The 23,374-nt window shown below is 51.5% G+C and overlaps 1 protein-coding gene and 1 long non-coding RNA gene across 2 annotated transcripts in view; both read left to right on the top strand.

Moving 5' to 3' along the window:
* The window catches only part of RGMA (repulsive guidance molecule BMP co-receptor a), a 45,416-nt gene that overhangs the window by 2,789 nt on the left and 19,253 nt on the right, over positions 1-23,374 (top strand). The window contains exon 2 of the mRNA XM_058736698.1: positions 15,451-15,566. Within this exon, the coding sequence (XP_058592681.1) occupies positions 15,451-15,566 (116 nt within the window). The remainder of the gene's footprint in view (positions 1-15,450; positions 15,567-23,374) is intronic.
* On the top strand, positions 18,944-21,515 carry LOC131516089 (uncharacterized). The gene is made up of 2 exons (XR_009263853.1): positions 18,944-19,787; positions 21,241-21,515. It is a non-coding gene; the product is annotated as an uncharacterized LOC131516089 (long non-coding RNA).

Here is a 23,374-nt window from a genome sequence, read left to right as displayed (position 1 = left end):
AACGCCTTACAAGGTGTGACTGCTGCCTCCCCAGTGTGTGTGATCATACAGAGTAGAGCCATCAGAGGCTCCTATTTAATACGACCCTTGGCCCAGCCCTTCGGCCAGCCACCCCATGTGGGGCCAAATACAGGAACTCTTAGATGAAGATGCAGAATAAAATGATAGGTACCGAGCATCCCTGACATTGGGACAGGAAGTTTTTTCCAGCCATTGTTGTAGTGATGCTCACCAGACTAGTGATGGCGTCCAGATCTCGCTAGAGAAATGGATGTCCAGAGAAGTATAGCCCAGGTTCTGCGGGTTTAAAGTGCTTTTTTTCCCTTCAACCTTGCTGCCAAATGAATTAAATTCAAGCATTTGCTTTTCCCACGTGTGGTCCCCAAATTCAGTCATGCCTCAGGAGGTATGATCACCGATCTCTTGAGAAGTCTGCCATCCAGGGAAGATTGGATATCCCCAAGTGAAACCGAGCATAAACAAACTAGGATTACCAGAAACCAGCGCAGGCTCACGTGAATCTGTTAGTTCTGTGAAATGAAAAGGCACTACTCCATAAAGATCGTTGTTCTAGAACCTGACTTATAATAACCCGAAGGTAAGTTCAAATAACTTTTCAGCATCAGTGGTGTTTCTGTGGCTCTTTCAGAGGATGGCTTGGCTTTTCAAACAACATGCATCATTTATTCATTCAACAGACTTAACATAAATTTAACCCGAAGAAGGAAGGCTCCAGACTCTCCCACCTGCCTGGTATCCAGCCCTATTCAAAGGACAGACTCCTGTTTTCCTAATTTTGACCCAACGGCAGTGCATTTTCAGCCTCTTTTCCTTTCACAGCAACAGAGTTAGGACAGAGCAATGAACAGGGCAGTGGAAAAACTAAGGACTGTCTCACCCAAGTGTGCATACACGGTCAGGCAGAAGTCGGTCTCCTTGGTGACAAATAAACATCTTTTAAAAGGATCCCGGGTTTCTTAGCCAGGTGTGACCCTGTGAGTAGAAAACGCAGCATCAGGATGCCTGGGTGGCTCAGTCAGTTAAGTGTCCGACTTCCGCTCAGGTCATGATCTCATGGTTCATGGGTTCGACCCCCGCGTTGGGCTCTGTGCTGATATCTCAGAGCCCGGAGCCTGCTTCATATCCTCTGTCCCCCTCTCTCTCTGCCCCTCCCCACTCACGTGCTCTCTCTCTCTCATTCTCTCTCTCAAAATAAATAAACGTTACAGGGGAAAAAATGCAGTATCATATTAGAGCCTAGGGGTCGAGGCAAGAATGCCTACTGAGTGAGATGTGAAATCTTTTATAATTCTCAGGGCAGCAAGAAGAAGAAATTTTGAAACTTGGGCAGAAATTAACAAAGCAAATGCAAATATCTTTTATAGCCTCATTTAAAAAATTTCAAGGCACTTCTACTTGATGGATGTAAAAATGCCCTACGTACTTACTTGACCTATAAAATTATATCCAGATTACTACAGTAAAGAACTAAAGTGTAGCAAACACTTTATGCAGAAAAAAATTACAGAACTATTGGGGCGCCTGGGTGGCTCAGTCGGTTGAGCGTCCGACTTCGGCTCAGGTCATGATCTCACGGTCCGTGAGTTCGAGCCCCGCGTCGGGCTCCATGCTGACAGCTCGGAGCCCGGAGCCTGTTTCAGATTCTGTGTCTCCCTCTCTCTCTGACCCTCCCCTGCTCATGCTCTGTCTCTTTCTGTCTCAAAAATAAATAAACCTTAAAAAAAAATTAAAAAAAAAAAAAATTACAGAACTACTGCTTGAGTTTACTTCGTGTTCTCCAGTTGTTTGTTTAAAGCAACACCACGAGGTGAAAAACTTTCTAGAATCAAGACACTAGATTTGCCAGAGTCTGGAAATCTGGCAAAAACTTGAAAACAAAAGCTTCTGTCATCTGTCTGGTAGACCAAGGCCAATTCCTGTAGATTCTGTGTCCTCCACGGGGCATAGCAGAGATCAGCAGATAGGAGTGAAAAATGCCCTAAAACTTACTGATTTGCATCTGTGAGGCATTGCTTAGTAATTACCAGCCCTTGTGGCTGCCACTTCGTACGTTTCATTTTTCCATCTTCGGGAACTCTCCCACTCCGGGTCTTTGCCTGGTTGACAGCAACATTTTGGCTCGTTTCCTGGTAATGCTCAGCTCTTGTGCCCTCGTGAGCAGAGATACTCTGGCCAAGTCCTCGATAAGAGTCTCACTACGGTTATTTTATTCTTAGTATGCTGTTCCTCTGAAGATGGACACAGACTATTTTTTTCATCCTCTTTTGGAGTTGTGAGGACTTCTCTCCCTGATGACTTTTTGAAACGAGGTTAGGTGGAAATGCACAAACGTACAACGACTTGCCCCAGTGGCCTCCTGAACGTTCGTGCGTGAGCCTTGTCGGCCACAACACAGACGCTCTACCTCAGAGTTCAGTCTCCTGCTAGTTTTTGATACGTTTCACTGATCCGTACCACGTGGATCTCTTCCCTCCAGTCAGCTATTTAAAAACCATGATACCTTGGGGCGCATGGGTGGCTCAGTCGGTTAAGCGTCCGCTTCCGCTTAGGTCATCATCTCATGGCTTGTGAGTTTGAGTCCCCCCATCGGGCTCTGTGCTGACAGCTCGGGGCCTGGAGCCTGCTTCGGATTCTACGTCCCCCTCTCTCTCTGCCCCTCCCCCACTCATTCTCGTTCTCTCTCTCTCTCTCTCTCAAATATAAGTAAACATTGAAAAACAATTTTTTAAACCATAATACCGCATTGTTCCACACACTTCCACAAAGCTTTATCCTCTGTCAGAGTCTGATCCTCTTGTGAGATCCCAAGATGTTGCTAGTTACCCCCCTGCCGGGACGCTGTTTCACTGGCTCTCAAAGAGGCTTGCTCAGAAGACATCTGCTGGGCAAAAGGGACTTCGAGATTTGCTGCCAGTGCCCATTTTCAGCTCCTGACACTGACAGTGGCATCCTGGAGAACGGATTGCTCTCACAAGAATATGTCCCCTGGATACGGAGACTTTAGGCTACTCCGTGGTGTTACGGTCTCTGCAGCCGTTTGCTTTGGCCACGTGGCCTGTGGGGATCTTAAATTGACCAGAGCCCCCTCGTGCGAGGGCATGCCCTAGATAGCAGCCACAGAGTCCCAAGCAAATGGAACTCCTGATGACTTCCCCCACGTGTCGTTGAACTGTGGCTCGCCTCCCGTGCCCCACTTGACAAGGGTTCATTTGACAGATTCATACCAGAAAAGCACATGGAAATGCGTATCCCCCCCCACAGAGCCATAAACGCTGCAGGGTTTCCTCAACCCAGTTGGTAGCTTGGAAACAATACGATTTAACGTGGGTTTGGAAATTTGGGTGTGTACTTTCATTTACATTTAATTTAATATCCGTTATGGAAAGCGGTAGAGTATAAATAATAAATAGACTTTTTAAATGCAATTGCATTTTCCCAGATGGGCTTCCATTTATGCAAGAGAGGCAAAACAGCAAGAAATATAGAGCGCAGAGGCCAGGCTTACCTGTAGACATTATGAGGTTCACGATGGCATCTCTTCACAGGTCCGGACCCACCAGTAACCCCCCCCCACTGCTAAGTTTGCTAGGTCATTTTGCCTCAGAACAAGGGAATCACGGGACATTAATTTATGGCGCTTCATGTCCTTTTGTGCCGCTAAAATAGTCTGATACTCAGAATACTGACTTCAAAATCGCTTACCTTCCTATCCTGAAGCACACATTCGGCTTTGTATCTTCACGTATCTCAAGAGCATATGGTAGGGAAAAGCCAATGCCACCCTTTTCTCTGCTGTGAGGGTCTTAGCTTGCTTTTATTTTCCTCTGCTAAGAGCATGTTAAGAAAGGAGATCCCAGGGGCGCCTGGGGCGCTCAGTCGGTTGAGCGTCCGACTTCAGCTCAGGTCATGATCTCGCGGTCTGTGGGTTCAAGCCCCGTGTCGGGCTCTGTGCTGACAGCTCAGAGCCTGGAGCCTGTTTCGGATTCTGTGTCTCCCTCTTCCTCTGACCCTCCCGTGTTCATGCTCTCTCTCTCTCTCTCAAAAATAAATAAATGTTAAAAAAGAAAAAAAAAAAGAAAAAAGAAAGGAGATCCCTAAAGTCCACGTGTCTGATTTCTTTATGTGTAAATGGATGCTATTGGCAGAATCTACAGACTTCAGGCCTAGTTAGAAATATATTTACCTCCCCTGAGCCTGAGCCAGGAGTCAATGAGGACAAAGCAAACCCAAGCCAAGATGGCGCCCAAGGCCTGCCTTTCTGGGTCAGTGACCAATCTCCAGGGGCAGGAGCCCGCCCGGCTTTGAATTGGAGACACGGTCTGAATGGCTTGTTATCTGAAGGGACTGCAATGAATTGAGACTATAGATAGTTTTATCGAAATATCCTGTTGTGTAATATTTACCTGTCATTCAGAGGCTACATCCAAGTAAGCACTTTATGAAAACTTGCCCCCCAAATACCATTTAGTATCCTAAAGAAAGGAAAGGAATTCTATAACTCTTTCAACTTCCTAAATCTTTAAAGGGGAGGGGGAGATTGTTCAGGCAAATTGTTCTTTTCTGAAAACATTTTGAAAATTTTGTTTCCGGAAGACAGCGTATCTCCAGACATACTCTCATTTCTAACACATGACCCACCATTCTATAAATGGAGCATATTATTTGACCAACAGAAAAAAGTAAATGCCAGGTGAACACGAGAAGAGATGTGAAGCAGCTGTAGTTTGGTGGGGAAACACTGAACTTGGCATCACAAGGCCAGGTTCTGAGGCTCTCCCTGCCCTCGCTATTCTTAGTGACCTTGGACAAATCACTTAATCTCCCAGAGTTTCAGTGCCCTCGTTTGTGAAATGGAGACAACTGTGCCCGCCACACAGTTGAGATGACTCAACGGTTATGTGGGAGACTTTGTGTTTTAGTGGTTGCTCAACAGAACTTGCGTATAACTAGTAATGCACTTAGAACCCACCCAGGAGTCAAGGTTATCCAAGAGTGCTTGGGGGATTCTGCAGATTTCCCCCCAGTTCCCACATGTACGAAGACTCTAGCAGAATCGGGTGCACAGTAGACACTCTGTTATAATCCAGACAATGGTTCCTGTCCGTGATGTTGTCAGCTACTTAGCAGCACTTACTGTGCCAGGCATCTGTCCTAAGTGGTCTGTCTATATTGTGTCAACTCATTTACGTCCTCACAAGAACCCTCTGTGGGAGCTAAAGTTTATCCCCACTTAACAGATGTAAAGGGTCGGTGTTCAGATGGCATGTTCTTAGCCAGAAGGCTGTATTGACTCTCTCACGTCCAAGTGAAGCCTCCAACAAATGCAAAAAAGAAAACAACGGTGGAGGAGGAGGCTGTCACATAAAGCAACACATTTGTTCTTGCTTCTGCATTGGCGCTCGTCCCCACCTCCCATCATCCAAGGATCTTCGGTATTTCAGCTTTGCATTAGCCATTCTAAACAATTTTGAATTTGATGAATAACTTGGTTATCTGTTCCTATTGCTAAATGTCTATGGTATTTGTGCTTGGCACCAAATTGTTCATTAATCCAAATACTCCAGCCTTCTGCTGGTGGAGAGAGAGAGAGACAGACTCCCTGTCAGTTCAGACAGTTGCCATTTGGTGAATAAATGGTTCCAAGCTGGTTATTCTCCCCAGGACTTTCTGGAATAGGGAGAAGTAAACACTGGGTGGTCTGTTCTCCATTACAGGAACCTGGTGTTTCTTGGTAGGGTTACCCAAAAGTTTCTTTAAAACAAGAGGTTATTCCATGTTCGGAAGGCATGGTTTCAGGTGTAGGGTGGAATTGCTGGGGATTATCGCTGAAGAATTTGCTCAGCCACGTTTTTACTTGGGGAACCCAGAAATGTGACAGAGGAGGCCCCAGAAAGGCTCCTTGGAGTCAGGTGTAGGCAAAGCCAGTTAGTTACAGAGCTAACACCAGTTGACCGGATCCCTAGAGACCCCTCCTGGGCGGCCAGGCCACAGTTCTGCAGATTGCAATGGCGTCTGGGGGTCCAGAAACAGGACAGAACATTCAGGGGCCACAAAGTTAGAGGTGGAGCCACCCCAAATGCCCCGTCTCTCTCTTTCCCCAGATCCACTGCAATGTCTAGAAAGCCTCAATCTCGACACTGACAATTAAGCACTTCACAAATGCTATCATTTTCATACTGGCTTTGTGGGCAGGAGAATTTGTAAGCTGTGGACCAGATGGTGGGTGTGTGCCAGAGTCACAGTCCCGAGACCCAATAGGAAGCGAGACTTTCGTAGGTGACACTCCAGTTATACACTGGTTTGTAATCCCTGCAGGGAGAAGTGGGAGACGGATCAAAAGAAAACGTGTTGGCTTCTCCAAGCGTTTCCTGAGAAACTCAGAAGTCAAGAAAGAGAGGCGAGGAAAGGCAGAGGGGCTGCTCAAATCCAAAGACCATGGAAATGCACCACCAGAAACTGTTAGCAGGCGATCAGGAGGGCTCCAACCCAGCCTGGGTTAGGCAGAGACGACACAGAGGGAGTCTGAGCGAGAAGATGAACACAGAAGGTGGAGTGGGGTTAGGAGAGGCAGAGGGAAGACGTGACATCCCTGAGCCTGGGAACGAGTTGGTGAGCTCAGCAGAGGTAGTGTGACAGCCGCGAGTCGCCCAAACCCCACTCTGCCACCCAGCCAGCTGGGTGACCTCAGACAGGTTACTGACCTTCCGCAGTGTAAGTGGGGGTAGATGTGAGTTGTCTGACTTCCAAATGACAGGGGACGGAATAAGCATCTTTAAACGGGAATCGAAGTCCAGGAAGAGGAAAGGATACAATCTGTCTGTACGTACATCTGTCAATCCTCCTTGGCTGGCGATCTCAGTTCTTCTCTGATTGCTTAGCTCCTACCATGATGGGGGAGTTCACAGCACTCTTTAACAGGAAATACCTACTGGGAGAGAGCAGTCAGAAGGTTGCTAATCGTTCTTGGCGAAATGATAGCGAATGAGCTAGGCGGATTGATTTTATATGTGCTGACGTGCGCGTGGAAATATCTAGAAGGATGCACATGAAACCGTTAACAGTTATTGCCTCCAGGGAGAGTCACCTAATTTCATTTGACAGGAAGTTGATTTGTTTGGATCATGTGCCTCTATTGCTGTTTGAATTTTTTTACGAAATTTGACGCTAGACAGAAGGAAATGGAAAGCCCAGAAAATGTGTTCCTTCTAGCATTTTCTTTTAAAAAAAAAAAAAAAATCCCTGGTATATCTTCCCAGCACCGTGACTGGGCCCATGCCTACCATCAGGGGTGAGTTTCCGGGAGGTTCTAAGGGGGCCACTCCAGCCCGATGTCCCAAGCCCAGCCAGTGCTCCAGGCTCTGTTCCCGAAATTGGAATCATGAGTAGAAATGCTAGCCCATGGGACAGTCTGTGTAGATTCCTAACAGGCGGAAGTTTGACAGAAGGTGTTCCAGACAGGGTGAAGCTGATGGCAATGGTGGGTGTCACCAATCTGTGCCGTCGGTGGTCCTGTTTGTCAAGGAAGTTCCTGACAGAGACTCCCCCTGCCCCCGCACACCAACTCTGAGACACTCACCCGTTCTGTAAAGGCCCTAGTTGATGTGCAGTAAGGATGACGGGGAATCGATGCAGGGCTCTCAGCCCCTGAGACACGGAGAAACCGCATCGACACCCGTCTCAGAGTTCTGAGCACATGGTAGTGGAAATCATCTGTCTCTACACCTGACTGCTCCCCTGGGCTGCCAGGAGGGGGCCAGGACTGTCTGTTGCTCGTGTGAGAATCCCCAACCACCGCCCCCCCCCCCAATCCCAGAGCTGAGTGTTCAAGTACTTGGTGAGCGCTCCTTGAGTGAGTAAAACAGAAACACAATAAATGAATAAAAAGAATCTCCCTTGTGTGGGGGAAGACCGTGTTACTGATCTGATCACGTGCATTTAAAGCCATGTCCAAGAGCAAATAAAATCTGCTCATGTAGGAAAGTCATAAGAAAGAATCCAAAGAAAAAGTGAGATACTTCTTCAGTTCCTAAAGAGAGCTGTTGGAATGTCAGGAAATTCTATTTCAAAACACCACTAAAATATTGGAGTACAATCTCTCCATTTTATTTACCAAGAATAAGCATCCCTCGTGGTGAGGGAGGCGGCGCAGAAGCACACAGAGAGGAAAGGAAGCCTGCAGCAGAAGCGAAGAAAACAAGATGGGCCAAAGAAGGAGGACACTAAGACATTCTGAGATCTACAGGGAAGGGGTCCCTCCCTGCCAGAGTCTGAGACTCACAAATGCTTGGGAAGAAGAGAAGCAAACAGAGGCCGTCTCCTAAATCGTCATGGAAACAGGTCAAGGAAACTCTATGGCCACCCACCCCCAACCATCTGGACGGAGCGGAGCAGGGGTAATTAAAGACGGCAGCCACGTCCTGGTGGCCAGAATGCGCACTGAGCTTCCACACCGGGCCTGCACCCAAGGGCATACAACCCTGGTCTCCCTGCCCACAAAGGGAGCCCGCCCATCTAGGAAGGGGCCCTTTTCATAGCCACTTTGTGGAACATATACTAAGAAAGTAATATCACCAGGCACGTTTTAAAGTCCCAATGAACTGGACAGAGCACAGCACACTTCCTGAAAAGAGAACATGAAACCGGAGAAATCTATTAGCATTCTTTGAGGAGGTAGAAACAGGCCCGGAGACGAGGGAGAAACCCAGGGATGAATTATGTTTAGACTTTCAAAATTCCTTCCGACTAAGTTCCACCCCGGGGGTCATTCGCAATAGTTAAGTCGCTCCAGAATGTGCCGGGTGCGGAAGGTGGGGGGAATCACCACAGATTGGAACTGTCCTCAGAGACAGGAAACAAAAGATGGGATAATCAGGTACTTTTCTGGATGAAGAATTATAAACCGTGGGGATCCCCAAGGATCGCTGGTGCTCCCAGACTTAGCTTAAATGTCCATAGATCATCTGAAGGAGCGAATGCTCAGATGCTTCCAGGCCTGTGGATGAAGTGAAGGGTCCGGAAACAAATGGCAAAACAAATAGTGGATAAGCTAGAGGACAAGCTTACGAGTCAGCAAGCAAATGCGTATTTAAGCTTCGGGCAGGGAGGGGGGGGCGGGCAGGCCTCAGTTGGATATGGGAGAACATATCCAAATCATAGCAAAATGGACTCTGTCCAGTCTGTTGATAGCCCCAAAATGGGATCTTGGGGGTCTTTGCAAAATGTTTGTGGGATAACGATCGTGCAGGACCCAGTGTTCAGAAGGTGCTAAAATGCCTTCAGAAATGGCATTGGGAGCTAAGCCAAAGATAGGATTCTCCCTGGGCTGTACCCAAACCTGGCGGTTTTACGACTTTGCCCTAGAGAAAAATACCGCAGAACTGTAGAAAGGTTAAGTAATCACCCAGGTAGAAGACTTCCTTGAGAAGCTGGGCTGCTTTGTTCTTTAAGAGCTTTAGGGTGGAAAGATGAAACCCCAAAGATGATATGGTCAAAGTCTATAAAACTTTGGAAGTTACTGTGATGAGAAAACCAACTTTAGTTTTTCTGAGTTGCTGTGTTTTACATTATGAGAACCCTGCTGTGGACATTCAGGTAAGGACTCAAGTTTAGGGTTCCTGCCTTAAGCTCCTGCTTTGCCAGGGTACCTTTTGAAATAACCCTTAGAGTTGAGCCTAAAGAAGAGTTAGTGACCTTCACCTCCACCCCCTTATATATAAGTGCCTGCCACCCCACCGTCTGTCTCCTGTTCACGATCTGGGATGAGGGAATGCCCCTGGCCTGGCCCACTGTGCACCCCACCATCCCACTCTTTCTGGGGCCTGCATGCAATACATCTCACGACTCTAATTCTTTTTGTACATTATTGAAACTACACCTTCCAGCAAAATGACTTTATGGGCTTCACTTGCCCAAAGCGGGGAGCTTGGGTGCTGAGGGAACTCCTGCCCGCCGACCCCATGGGGGTGCTTTTGCCTCCCCGTTCAGCCAATCATAAACTGCATAATTCTTTTTTTTTTTTTTTTTTTTTTTTAGTGTTTATTTACTTTGAGAGAGAAAAAGAGCGTGAGTGGGGGAGAGGCAGAGAGAGAGGGAGACACAGAATCCAAAGCAGACTCCAGGCTCTGAGCCATCAGCACAGAGCCTGAAGCGGGGCTTGAACCCATGAACCGTGAGGTCATGACCTGAGCCAAAGTCAGACACTTGACTGTTTAACCGACTGGGCCACCCAGGCGCCCCTTTAATGTGCATATTCTTGGGGCGCCTGGGTGGCGCAGTCGGTTAAGCGTCCGACTTCAGCCAGGTCACGATCTCGCGGTCCGTGAGTTCGAGCCCCGCGTCGGGCTCTGGGCTGATGGCTCGGAGCCTGGAGCCTGTTTCCGATTCTGTGTCTCTCTCTCTCTCTGCCCCTCCCCCGTTCATGCTCTGTCTCTCTCTGTCCCAAAAATAAAAATAAAAAAAAAACAAAAAAACAAAAAAACGTTGAAAGAAAAAATATGCATATTCTTTTTTTTTTTAATTTTTTTTCAACGTTTTTTATTTATTTTTGGGACAGAGAGAGACAGAGCATGAACGGGGGAGGGGCAGAGAGAGAGGGAGACACAGAATCGGAAGCAGGCTCCAGGCTCCGAGCCATCAGCCCAGAGCCTGATGCGGGGCTCGAACTCACGGACCGTGAGATCGTGACCTGGCTGAAGTCGGACGCTTAACCGACTGCGCCACCCAGGCGCCCCAAAATATGCATATTCTTAATGCAACACACCAGCTCCGACTGCTCAGCACCATTACAGAGAGAGTGAACGAGGTCTAGCTCATCAAGCCCCAGACCCACGGGAGCCCTTGAAGTCTGAAATAGGAACTTGAGATTAAGTTTTATTTCGATTAAAGAGGAGTGGGTCCCCCCCTCAGTTGTAGGCAAAACCAACCGAGCTCCTCAAGACTTGGTATAAGCAAAATCTGTTCAAAGGTAGGGGGCGGAGGCAATGGGAGTAGACCCAAGAAGTTCTTCCAGCAAACGAATGAGTTGGGAGCTATTGACGACATATCCCTGGGCTTGTGAGGTTGGTGAAAATACTTCTTGGGACCAGTGCTGGGCCATCAGCTTCCTCCTTGTTACGAGTCTGTGCACACAAGTGAGAGAAACCTAAATCAAACCAGTTTCGGCAAAATGAGGAACTCTCTTGTCTCCCGTAGCCGGACCAGGGAGGAGGAGCTACAGGGAGAGTGGCATGGGGAGCCCTGAAAATCTCCAACCGTCCCAGAAAAGCTCACCAGATAAAATGCGATTTTAGTAAAAACAGCACGCTAACTCTGCAGACACATCCTCCACCTGCAACACTCATCAACACTGGCCTTCACATCAGATTGCTACCCACAGACTCATCATGTAGGGATCAGAGACCAGGATGCGGCTCCCCCATAGCAACAGTCTCAGGACAGATTCTGATTGGTCAGCTTGGGTCATGTGCCAGTCACCACTTTATTGAAAGTACTTGTTGGGTTCTCTGCCTTGCCTTGACTTTAAATCCAAGAGGATAAACTGATCGACTCAGCCTGAGTATTAATGTGCACCCAGGGTTGATGAAGCGTGATGCAACTTACAAACCTAGCGAATCCCTACACATGAGTCACCTGGGAGAGCTCATTAAAAATGCTGATGCCCAGGCGGTACTCAGGGATGCAGATTCAGCTGCTCTGGAATGGGTCCTGGGCAGCGGTACTGGTTAGCCCCCACAGTGGTCTCCCAAAAGAATATGTCTCTCCTCTTCTTGAGACCTCAGGTGGGGCTTCCAGCTGCGATAAACATGGACACCCTCTCAGAGCCTGTGCTGGCCATTCTCGAGCTTTCTCAGGCTCCTGTTCTGTCTTTCTGCAGCCTAGTCTCCTCCTACAGCCATCCTCAAGCTTTCCAGCCCCTCAGGCAGGCCACACCTTGGTACATGTTATACTGAATGTTCCTTCCGCCTGGAATCCTTGCCCTGCCCCCCCTCCTTCGCCCACCATCTCCCTCCCCCGGCACTCTCCCACACTGGGAGAAACTTCCCTCCCCACCCTGCACCTGGGTCTGGGCTGGAGGCCCCTGGCGCCTGTGTTCTGTGTCTCTGCTGTCAGAGTGTGTGTTATGCTTTATTGAAAGTGATTGTTAAGTTATCTGTCTAGCCTTGACTTTAAGCCCAGTGCGGACTTGCATCACTGGAATTAATGGCACATAGAGCACATCAGGCATGGGCTCGGTGTGTTCCACTCTACAGTTTATTAGCCAATAATTGGGTGAATACTTTAACTGCACTCAGCCTCAGTTTCCCCATCTGCAAAACGAGGATGACACTAGAATGACCTTCGCTTTAAGTGTCTAGAAATGTAAAGTACTTAGCCAGCCCTGGACATAATGTGACAGCACAGGGACACCTTGGCCATAGTTGCTGTCATTCTTACTAAAAATGAATCCTTCAAGACAACTCACAGGACACACCATCTTTTTGGTAAAGCCTTCCCTGGGCGGTTGGCCGATCACCCCTCACCTTCCTCTATCGTCTGTTTCTACCAGACGATTCAAAGATAGGAGCTGTCTTACTTCTTTAGCCCCCAGGGACTGGCATGCAGTAGTCCTGAGTATATATTTATTGACTGATGACTCAGTCCCTGGATTTGGGAACACCCTGTCCATACCCAGAGGCAGGGAAAGCTAGAGTCCCTGACACCCCTCACTCCTGGGAGGCATTAGCCTTATTCAGAACCTTGCCTTTCAGAAGCCCCGTGCCCCTCCCCCCCACAGCCCCACTGCCTGGACCATGGGGCTGGGGCGAAGGGTTCAGTGCTGGGGCCTCCACAGCTAGGGCTGGGGAACAGGGAGCAAGAGCCATGCAAGGGAAAATCTCTAACCCGAAGCCCAGAGAACAACCTAGGGGAGAACCCATAAGTGGTCAGACTCTATAATGGGAACTGTCTGTATGAAGTCAGCTACACTTTGAGTTAAGTCCATTTCTGTGGCGAATGAAGTGCTGAGTTCCTTAACCCAGTGGTTTAGGGATTTCTTATTGCAAAGACCTGGGGAGTTGTCAATAAGCTGGTTGGTTTGGCCAGTACAGACAGATTGTTCCAGGTCAGCAAAACCCCATACTGCTCTACTGGGGGCTGGATTTCTCTTGATAGTCTAAACTATGTAAAAGCCAAATCTCCACTTCGGTGATGTCCAAAATCAGCCTCACACATCTCTCCTCGTGAGGGGGAAAAGAAGTCCTTTGCGTCCCTTTCCCAAATTATTTGCTTACGTCATAAGAATTGGATGTCCTCACAAAATGGCGGCCAGTCTTGGAGCAGGAACTGTGGGGAGTTCCCAGCGCCTCTCCCAGACTGTATTCAGTTGCAGCCGCTGGGTGACAATATTATCAGCCTGCCCCTTACAGACAAAGAAATTGAGGTGTAGAGGCTCCAAGTCCTGCTTCCAAAGGTCTACCCTCAGGCCAGGACCGCGTTGGAAAGGCCTGCGTTGAGGTCTTCTGAAGGCTGCACAGCCTATCTGCCACTGGAGATGTTGCCTCAGCAGCTGCGATGAATTCACTGCTGGGGATGGCTGACGGATCCCTTCTCTCTCATTAGTGAGAAGCTTTAGAACTAACCGTGAAAGGCACAATCCAGCAAACGGTGTTCATTGATGGACCTCAAAGGTGCCTCTGTGCCGTCTGGCTCCGTGCCTGCCCCCGTGTGCCAATGTTATCCTACCATTCTGTGGACTGAATCCTTAGGTCTGGCCCAAGGACAGGCCCCGCTGGAGAGGAATGCCATCAGAGCCCTGGATCGTGAGGTTGCTGGGCTCTCACTGGGCAAAACTGCAGTAGTTTTGCAAATCAGGGCTTAAAGTGGACCCCAGTTTGGGGGAGCGATGGATAATTGGAGCCTGTTGGGCTGAGAGCTAACTATTTGGGGGAAAAGCCGCGGCACTATAACGTTAAAGGTGAGCAGTACCTTCGTGGCATTTGGAAATGCCAAGGAAAGACAGCTTCCTTTTGCCCCATGACATACCTGGCTGAGAGACATCAGTCCCCTTTCTTACCTGGTCTGCAGATGCCAGATTCAGAAGCACTTCTGCTTGGCGTGGGACCTCAGGGATTTAGGGCTTTCTTCCCCTTGCCCAAAGCTTGCTCCTCCAGACCTGCCCTCCTGGCAGGCAGCGCCCCAAGCAGCCCTGCAGCCTGTGTGGCCGTCTGCGAGTGAGGACTGCGATAGTGCTTAAGGGAAACATCAGAATTGGATAAAAATTCAGATTTTTTTTTCCCCCTCAAAGAACCAGATGAGTAGGCTTGGAGGAGAGGTGAGGGGGGGCCACGGGGGGAATTGGTTCGACTCAGAACACTTGCTCTGGCCTATCTGTGTTCCATCCAAAAGATGTTTCCCAGGGAAGGTTGCCAGTCACTTAAATATCCCAACCAGAGGCAGAAGAGCCTCAGGTCCTAGGGAACCTTGGGGAGGAGACATATTTCTCCTGGAAAAATAAGCGACCGAGTTAAGGGAAGTCACCACCCTGATGCCCTCCCAGGAGCGGCCTTGGTGGCCTTGCCCTGGCAACCCCAGGCGGCTGGGCCCTGTGCACCGCGGGGACCGCAGTATCCACACCTCCTCCGGGGTGGCAGCCGTCCTGCCGCCTCCGTCAGGCTCGAAGGCCCCCAACTCTGGAGTGCAGCCAGGGCAAGTACTGGCGAGGCAGCAAAGTGCTAGAAGGGGATGCCGGAGGCCCCGAGCCCAGGCCGGGTGGGTGGCCCGGCGGGATGTGGGAGGGAGCCGCGAGGTGCGTTAGTGGCTGAGACCCAGCGGGCCATCCCGGACACCCTCGGATTTTTCGGCCCCCTGCATGGGGGACCCATCTGAGTAGAACAATGAACCAGGGGGTGTCAGTGGCGGCTTCTGGACGCGGTCTGGTTGGAAACGGGGTCCTGGGGTTTGGCTGCAAGCGCAGTGTCTACCCGAGTTGGATATTTACAGGTTGGATGGGGGAGGGGGGCTCTCGGCAGGCGGTCCGGAGGCTGGGCCTCTTCGGCCTGGGCTGCCGCTGGGGTCGGGGAGCCGGGGCGCGCCCTGCGCCCCCGGGCCCGGGTTCCCGAGCTCCCCGCGACCAGCGTCGGAGCCCCGCCGCCTCGGTCCCCGCCCAGCCTGCCCCCCACCCCACCCCACCCCTCACGCGCCGCGCTGAAACCCGAGCTCGAGGGGGCGGGCCGCGCGGCGGCTGGGGCGGCGGGGCCGCGCCGACATTGGAGGGGACCCGGGGGAAGGGAGGGCGAGGGAGGGGCGCGCGAGTGGGGGGGGGAGCGCGCCGGGCGCCCGCGGCCGAGGGGGACCGAGCCTCCCGGCTCGCTGCTCCCGCCGGCGGAGCGAGGCTGCCCTTTCTCCGCAGCGTGATTGATTTTCCTCTTCTTTTCTTCTAAACTCTTCTTCCAGGGAGAGGCTAGTGGTAACAGGCCGAGCTGGATGGATGGGTATGGGGAGAGGGGCAGGACGTTCAGCCCTGGGATTCTGGCCGACCCTCGCCTTCCTTCTCTGCAGCTTCCCCGCAGGTAAGGCACTGCCCCCGGCGCGAGGATGGCCGGCCGGGCCCGCTCCCCGGGCCTCGTCGCTGCGCTCGGCCCCGCGTCCGGGAGCCAGCCGGAGCTGAAATCCGCCGGCGCCCCCGGGACCCCCGCCTCCCGTCTCCACTGGTCTTTGTTTCCCCCGCGCCCCGCCGAGGGCGCGATGCACCCCCGAGGGGACCGAGGAGGTGGCAGGCCCCCGCCCCGGCTGCAGTGAGAGGGAGCCGGGAGGTCGCAGAGGCCGGGGGCGTCTCCCTCCTTGCGGGAGAGGGGGTGCCGGGGACGCGCCCCTTAGGGGCCCCGAAGGAGGGGTGGGGTGGGCTGGGGAGCACCGACTCGCAGCAGGGGGCACTTTCTCCCGCTGCTCGCCCACCAGTGTGCAGACCTGCCGTGTGCCCAGGGGTGGAGCCGGGGCCGCCCCGGGGGTCCCAGGCGAGTCCCCGGCCGCCCCCTCCTCCGGGACGCCGTCCCGCCCCCACGCGCCGGCCCACGCGGGGATGCCCACGGCCTGGGCTCCCGCGAGCCCGGGTTCCTGTTTGATAACATTCCGCGTCGCCCCCTGTTTGTTTTTATTGTGTCAGAAAGGGAGAGAATTTCAGAATTAAAGCTGAAAAAGCCATCTGTTTCCAATGAATCCCCCATAGTTTTTCACAATGTTTTTGGCAGATCGCTGCTTTCAAATTCCTCCGAGCCCGGACCTCTTGTTTTTGTTGGGGGAAGGGAGACCAACTCCACAGAGAAGCATTTGTTCCTTCCCAAACGCTCCAGTTTCTTTACTTTTTTTCCCTCCCCCCCTTTCGGGGGGAGGGGGAAGGCACGAAACTTAAATCCCCGGTCTGTTTTCTTTATAATGTTTCATAAAACTTTATTTCATTTTGGCCATATGCTACTCACAGCCTGGAAACGCCAGTTAAACCCTTTATACCCACCTTTCTCTTGCTAAAAATACAAATAAACCCAGTGTCACGGGCCAAATGGCCCCCTTTGCAAGGCGGGATCTGCCGGCCGCGTCCATCGTGTTGCGGGGCGCAGAGGTGTCTTTTCGGCCCCGACGCGGATCCGCAGCCCCGCGCACCACCGAGCTCTTTGCAAGAAAGGATTTCAGTTAGCCTGGGATTGGGTTGTTTTGTTTTGCTTCCCAGCCAACTGCGTTTCAGGAACTGGCGGAACTGGGCAGTCCGGGCTCGGCCTGGCTGCAAGTTGGGGCTGCGGGCGCGCGGGCGGGCGGGCGGACCGTGCTGGCAGCGGTAAGGGCCAAAGGATCAGTTTACCTTCTCGCCCCAGCCCCGCTTCGGGGCCTCCCGCGCCAACCCAATCCAGCGCGCCCAGCTCACTCAGCAGCTGCCCGCGCCCCCAAGGGCGTCCCGGACAGCCTCAACCTGCTCCCAGCTGTGGATTCCACCGGGGAGGCCCCGGCTGAGGACAAGATGGGGGGTGTCAGTTGCCCCAAAGGGCCCCCGCCCCGGTATATTAACACCTCTGTAGTGAGTCCAGCAGCCAGGTGGCCTACTCCTTCTTCACACACACACACCTTTTAAAAGGCAGTTTCCCCATGCACAGAAAGGTTTTGCTGAAAGGCTGATTTGGTTCCCTTACCAAAACTGAAAAAATAAATAAATAAATAAATAAATAAATAAATAAATAAATAGGACCGTCATCTTTAAAAAGAAATCCACCTTCTGGAGAAGCAGGACTTTGCAATGCGTGTGCATCTCGGTTTGGTCCAGATAACGATCCAGCCCCTTGGAAGTTTTATCAGATGGGTTGATAAATAGCTTTTGTCCCTTGGCTGCCTTGGGGGATGTGATCTCAGCTCCGAGCTGAAATTGAGAAGGGGGGCTTAGAGGCCCTTAAAACAACACCTTCCCGCTCTTAAAGGGGCAGCACTTGTTAACTTCTTGAATTAGGGAGAGGAAAGGGAGGGCTGGTGGGAGGTACTCAGGAGTCCGGGCGGCTGCCAGCACCCCAGTGGTGGTGTTTTTGTTGCTGCTTTCACATCTGCAGCTCAAAACCTTTATTTTAAAGCATCCACCACCCCCCCCCCCCCCCGCCGCCCCCAGTCAGAGCAAAGCTGGTGGGTTATAGAATTCAGAATGCGAATTCCATCACTTTTGTTTCCTAGAAACCCATTTCTTTTTTGGCTTCAAGGCTGGTAACTAAAACCTGGCAGATAGAACAGATAGCTGTTGCCCTGTCATGCCAGCTGGCTCCCGTTTCTTCTAATTTGAGGACTTGACAGCTGCCTTTAGTCAAAATTGCCCACCTTACTGAAAACAGCTTCCAGGCCTCCCCAAACCAAATGCACCGGGGGCTCCAAAAACTTGTATGATCAAGAAACCTGGGTCAGAAGACCGTTTCCTAAGTAAGAGATCAAATGGGTCATTTTCAGAACGAAGAGATGGACTGTCCTAGTCTTTGACCCAAGGACAGAGGGACTGCTTTGGAAGAAAGTCAGAGACACTGCAGGTGTGGCAGAGGTCAGGGCAGGGAGGGCCTGGTGGGTGCTGGGGAAAACACGAAGCCTTGGCCAGTGCAGGTACAGAGACCCCCAGGGGCCCTGCGAGCTGCCCACTGAAGGCAGGTGGAATCCAGCTCGAGCAGCCACATGAAAGCATAGGCTTGTTCAGGGCTGGTGAACTTGAATGACTGCCAGGAGTAAACCCATAGGAGTGCAACTCAAATTGGACGTAGTTATGTGGAGAAAGATGCTTTCACCTGCGTGGACTGAGAGGGTTTGTGTCTTTTGAGAGTGTTCACGTGGACTTACCCAGTGGGTATGACATACCTGCTGTGTTCCAGACTCAGTGACAGCAGTCGGGGCCCTCCTCCATGCAGGGCCGGCAGAACCCCCAACTCCTAAAGGGTGAGGGGTCTGCAGTGTCCCTAGGGCACTAAGGGCGTGCGCTTGGACGATGCCGTGCCCACAGTGGATGGACCGGTGGCCTCGTCGAGCTGGGGCAAGGAGTGGGGCGGGAAGGAGGAGGCCCAAAAAAAGCCTTCTCAGGAGGAATCTTCCACAAATAACAGCTTGTTCAAGACCCAATTAATAGATCCTTCTTATTCTTAGACTTTGAAAGCTTTGTGACTTAATACAACAGATTTTTTTTAATTTTTGAATGTTAATTTTTTTTTTTAATTTTTTTTTTTCAACGTTTTTTATTTATTTTTGGGACAGAGAGAGACAGAGCATGAACGGGGGAGGGGCAGAGAGAGAGGGAGACACAGAACCGGAAGCAGGCTCCAGGCTCCGAGCCATCAGCCCAGAGCCTGACGCGGGGCTCGAACTCACGGATCGTGAGATCGTGACCTGGCTGAAGTCGGACGCTTAACCGACTGCGCCACCCAGGCGCCCCTTGAATGTTAATTTTTGAGAGAGAGAGACAGCACACACAAGCAGGGGAGGGGCAGAAAGAGAGGGAGACATAGAATCCAAAGCAGGCTCCAGAGCGGTCAGCACAGAGCCTAACGCAGGGCTCGAACCCAGGAACACTAGATCATGACCTGAGCCACAGTCAGATGCTTAACCCTCTGAGCCACCCAGGCGCCCCTCAGATTTCCAAGAGAAACCCATCAAAGACCTATGTTGTAGATACGCTGGCATGCTTCCCGTTAATTTCATGTGGCTGCTGTACTCCGAGCACAGTGGTTCCTAAAGTGTGGTTCCTCCCCCAGCAGCATCAGCCTCCCCTGGGAGGCTCCTCCTCCCCAGACTCACTGAAGCCATGCTCCGGGGGTGGGACCCTGGTTCTGTACTTCACCAGGCCCGCTAGGGGGTTCTGATGCACACTCAGGTGTGAGGGCTGCTGTTGTTAAGAATTATTGCCCCACGGCCTTTCTCTTTCCCTCGTTGCTTTCCCTTTACTTTTCAATTGCACCTGTCCCAGAAATGTTAATCCTCAGGGGAGAAACTCCAGCTTGGGGAGACCAAGTCTCTCTGCTATGTCCAAGTGCATCTCTGGCATTATGGAGATGAGAATAGTTCCGCCAGAGCTGTTCAGAAATGTGCAAGCAAGTCAATTTGCGTACCACATTTTTGTCTTCCCGGTGGGACTTCGTGTCCCAAAGGCAGAGAATAAAGTGATGTCTGGTTGCAAGAGCCAGATGACAGCTGAGCCAGCTAGCAGCTAAGGGGTCTGCAGGGAAGAGCGTTGGCTTCCAGGCAGAGTGAGACGGAGAGTCCTATGGACCATTTGCCCCCTCACCCCTGAGGTGAGGAGGTGGTCTTATGGTTGAAGAAGGGAAGCCTGCCTGCAGGGTTCCAGTCATTGCTAGCGATCGCCCCCATCTCAGAGGACAGGTCGGGACAGGCTCAGATAAGGATGCTCCGGGAGGTGGGGAAGACGGGGCCTCAGGACCCTGTGGAGGTAAGAGGATGGGGTGGGACCAGTTTATGTGTTGGGGGCGACGTGTGGTTCCTGTGCCAAACCCTCTCTTGAGTGAAATGTGCAAGGCCCTGGACAGAACTGGGCTGAGAACCCCAGCTTTGTGCTCTGGTTGAGTGGTAGCTACCGTGCTATTTTCCTGCTTGGCTGAATTCAACCTGCCTAAAACTGCAGGCGCTGTTTCTTCTAGGGCGACCAGCTCATCTAGTATCTCCCCTGGACTCTTAGAGGTTTAAAGCTGAAAGTCCCGAGTCCTTAGCAACCCTCTCAGTCCTAGGCACACCAAGATGGTTGATCACCCTCCACTCCTCTCCCACCTGCCCCCCGAGACTAGTGCCTGGTTTGAGTCCGTTAAGGAGCCCGCTGCCCAGAACGGTGAAGCCCTGAATGACCGGTGGGCCTCTCCATTCAATGCAGTTGCTTGGGGCTGGGCCTCCTTCCTCCACCTTTTCCTGCCTGTTCCCGTTGTCACCTTGCTACAAACAGCTGACCAGCCCTAGGACCTTCCTCTGGGCACCCCCCCCCCCAAACCCTCCTTTTAGAACAGAAGTCCTGCTCAGGAACTCATCCCTCCTCATAGCCCTCTAAAGCATCCAAAAGGGAGGACCCTCTGATTTCTGGCCCCACACTTTTCCCGGGCCTCATTTGCATGGCTTCTGGAACATCCCGAGGCTCCAGGTCACCCCTGCCTGCCCCCCTACTCCACCACCACCCACCCACCTTCCCAGGCCTTCCTTGCCCAATGCCGCTGCCCACCTAATCGAGGCCCAAGTTCAGTGCTGTCTGTTGGGGTCCAGTGCCATCCCTCCAATGACCTAGACACCTGTCCCCTTGGCTGCAGACACCTGTGCTTCCTCCCAGTTTCGCTGCTTTGCAGGTCTTGGGGTTTTGCTCTCTTCCAAATCACCAGTTCTGTCTATAAGGGCAGAACCGCATTTTCTGTTCCTTTATCCCCTTCTCCTTTCTGGACACACTGAACACACCGAGCAGCATCCTGGGAATTGGAGGGCCCTTGGGTCTTTTTGCATTTCTGTTCTGTGTGTTTTCTCAAGAGACAGAGACCACAGGCTTTTTTCCCCCAGATTCCCCAACCTTTTTTCTAAAATAATTTTTTCGGGGTTATAAAAGCAATACTCGTTTTCAAAGCTAAAAACCATAAAGGGCAAATAAGTACGTGAGAATAACCCAAACGCCGACCTCCCACAGACAACCTATCACATCACTACTTAAGATTATGAACATCCTTTGAGACGTAATACCTTCTACTGTTCTCTCCAAAGTATGATCGTTTGAAGGAGGACAATCATTTTTAAAACTCTCCTCGTTTATTGAGCGGCCACAGTATCCTGGGCACTCCGCCAAATGCTTTGAGTACAACACCTCGCGAGATCACCACACCTTCCTCACGGAAGAGAAAGTACCGAAGAGGAAACAGAGGGTCACAGAGGTTGCCTGACATTACACAGCTAGCCGGTGACCAAGCCAGGAGTAGAACACAGACCCCCGACCCTTTTCCGTATCCCATATTGTGAATAAACATACTCCTTAGATTTGCTTCGGAGCATATTCGAGTTTGTGCTGTGCAGCATATAAGGCTTCAAGGTGGCGGGGGGAAATAAGACCCCAAATTTGGAGGTATTAGATAGCAGAGTGAAAAGCTGACCACGGATTCTGTGGACCTAGCGGTTTTGGGGGGTGGTTTTTTTTTTTTTTTTTGCCTCCTCCCAAAGGCCCTCTCTGCTGCCTGTCTGTCCTGGCTTAACATTTCAAAGAAGATGCCACCCAGCCATAGGTCAGGCAAAGAAGTTGGCAAGGGCTGTCATTGTGCAAATTTTCCCAAGTCAGATTTATGTCTTTTGGGTTTTGCTTATTTATTCATTTCATGCACCATTTCACCCGAGCAGTCGAAATACCGAGACGCCTATTAAAGTGATCCGTCTGCACCCAGGTCCCCGTAGAAAGGAGCCCATTATTGGTCCGCATGCTAAGGAATGTCCCATGAACACAGGCTCACACACGTGTGCGCCAGCCGGGCGTGTGCCCAGCTGGCATGCATTTGCCCTCCCACTGCATGAGGAAGGTGGAGGAGGGAGGCCCGCCTGCCGATGGCGGTGAGGGAGAAAAAGCCACTTCAAATGAATCTAGATGTGGAGTGGCCAAGCAGATGAGCCGGGGGTTGCTGGAGGCAGAGCCAGGATGGAAAATTATCATTTCTAGAGCCAGCCCTGGACTCGGGAAAAGGGGTTATGCCTCCAAGCGGGAAGAATACATTGCTCACCTGAAAGCTTCATTGATATCTGGAAAGTGATGTCTTTGCCCGTAACCACTCTGCTGGTGGAACCTGGAGTAGCTTCGTTCTGTGCCCTAAGACAAGATGGTATTGGCCTGGAATCTTGCGCCCAGCTCAGCCCTTGGTCATCATGGGTCCCTCTTTTAAGTTTTTGTTGTCGTTGTTTATTTTGAGAGAGAAAGAAGGAGACAGACGATCCCAAGCAGGCTCCACGATGCCAGTGCCAAGCCCCAGGTGGGGCTCGAACCCACAAACCATGAGATACCCACAAACCTGAGCCGTAATCAACAGTTAGACACTTAACCAACTGAGCCACCCAGGCGCCCCCATCAGGGCCCCCTTTTACCCAGAAGCCCTCAGCCACCTGATTTGACAGGCCTGCTTGTGGCCTTGGTGAACACAGGTGCTTCTGAATGTCCTGTCTGCCATTGATTTGGTTCCATGTGGCCCCATGGGAGTCGGGGGAGGGTGCCCAGTTTGGAAAGCTGCAGTGTGCCCTTTTCCTTGGCACTCGGTGTGGTTTCTTGTAGCAACTTGGCGTGTGTGATGGCTGGGGCAGAGCAGCCCTGGCAGAGTGTGACAAGTGTGACAAGGGGCAGTGCCTCCTGCCTCAGCTCAGTAGGTGGCATTCGGCCACCTCTTCCCACACTGGACAGTGAGTTAACCCCCAGCTCCCTGGCCTCCCCACCTCCCCTTCGTAGAGCAGTCGAGACTCTCTGAGAACCTCCCTCTTGCCTGCTTCTTTATCCTGTAGGCCAGTTCCCGGACAACGGGGTTTCCGGAAAAGTCCCAGCACCTTTGAGGGACTCACAGGCTAGGCCGGTTCCCCCCAGACCACCTTGGGCTGCATAGGGAGGAATGCTTTTTAGGAAGGATGATCACTTCTGACTTCGTGCAGGTTAAGTAAGGTGAATTCTGCTGTAGCTGACAAAATCTTCAGTCTGTCACCTGGCTGTGTTCCTGTAGGAATCTGATGTCAAACACCTGGCATCAGGAGCGGTTCCTGCGGGAGTGACATGAACAGGCAGCTTTAGACGTCTCTCTCTTTAAAAAAACAAAGTAAAACATTTATTTATATTTGGGAGAGCGCCTGTGGGGGAGGGGCAGAGAGAGGGAGACAGAGG

This window comes from Neofelis nebulosa, chromosome 7, assembly GCF_028018385.1.
Source record: "Neofelis nebulosa isolate mNeoNeb1 chromosome 7, mNeoNeb1.pri, whole genome shotgun sequence".
In the NCBI taxonomy this organism is placed as follows: Eukaryota; Metazoa; Chordata; class Mammalia; order Carnivora; family Felidae; genus Neofelis; species Neofelis nebulosa.
Note: the sequence above shows the minus strand (reverse complement) of the source record. Positions and strands in the feature narration are given on the sequence as shown.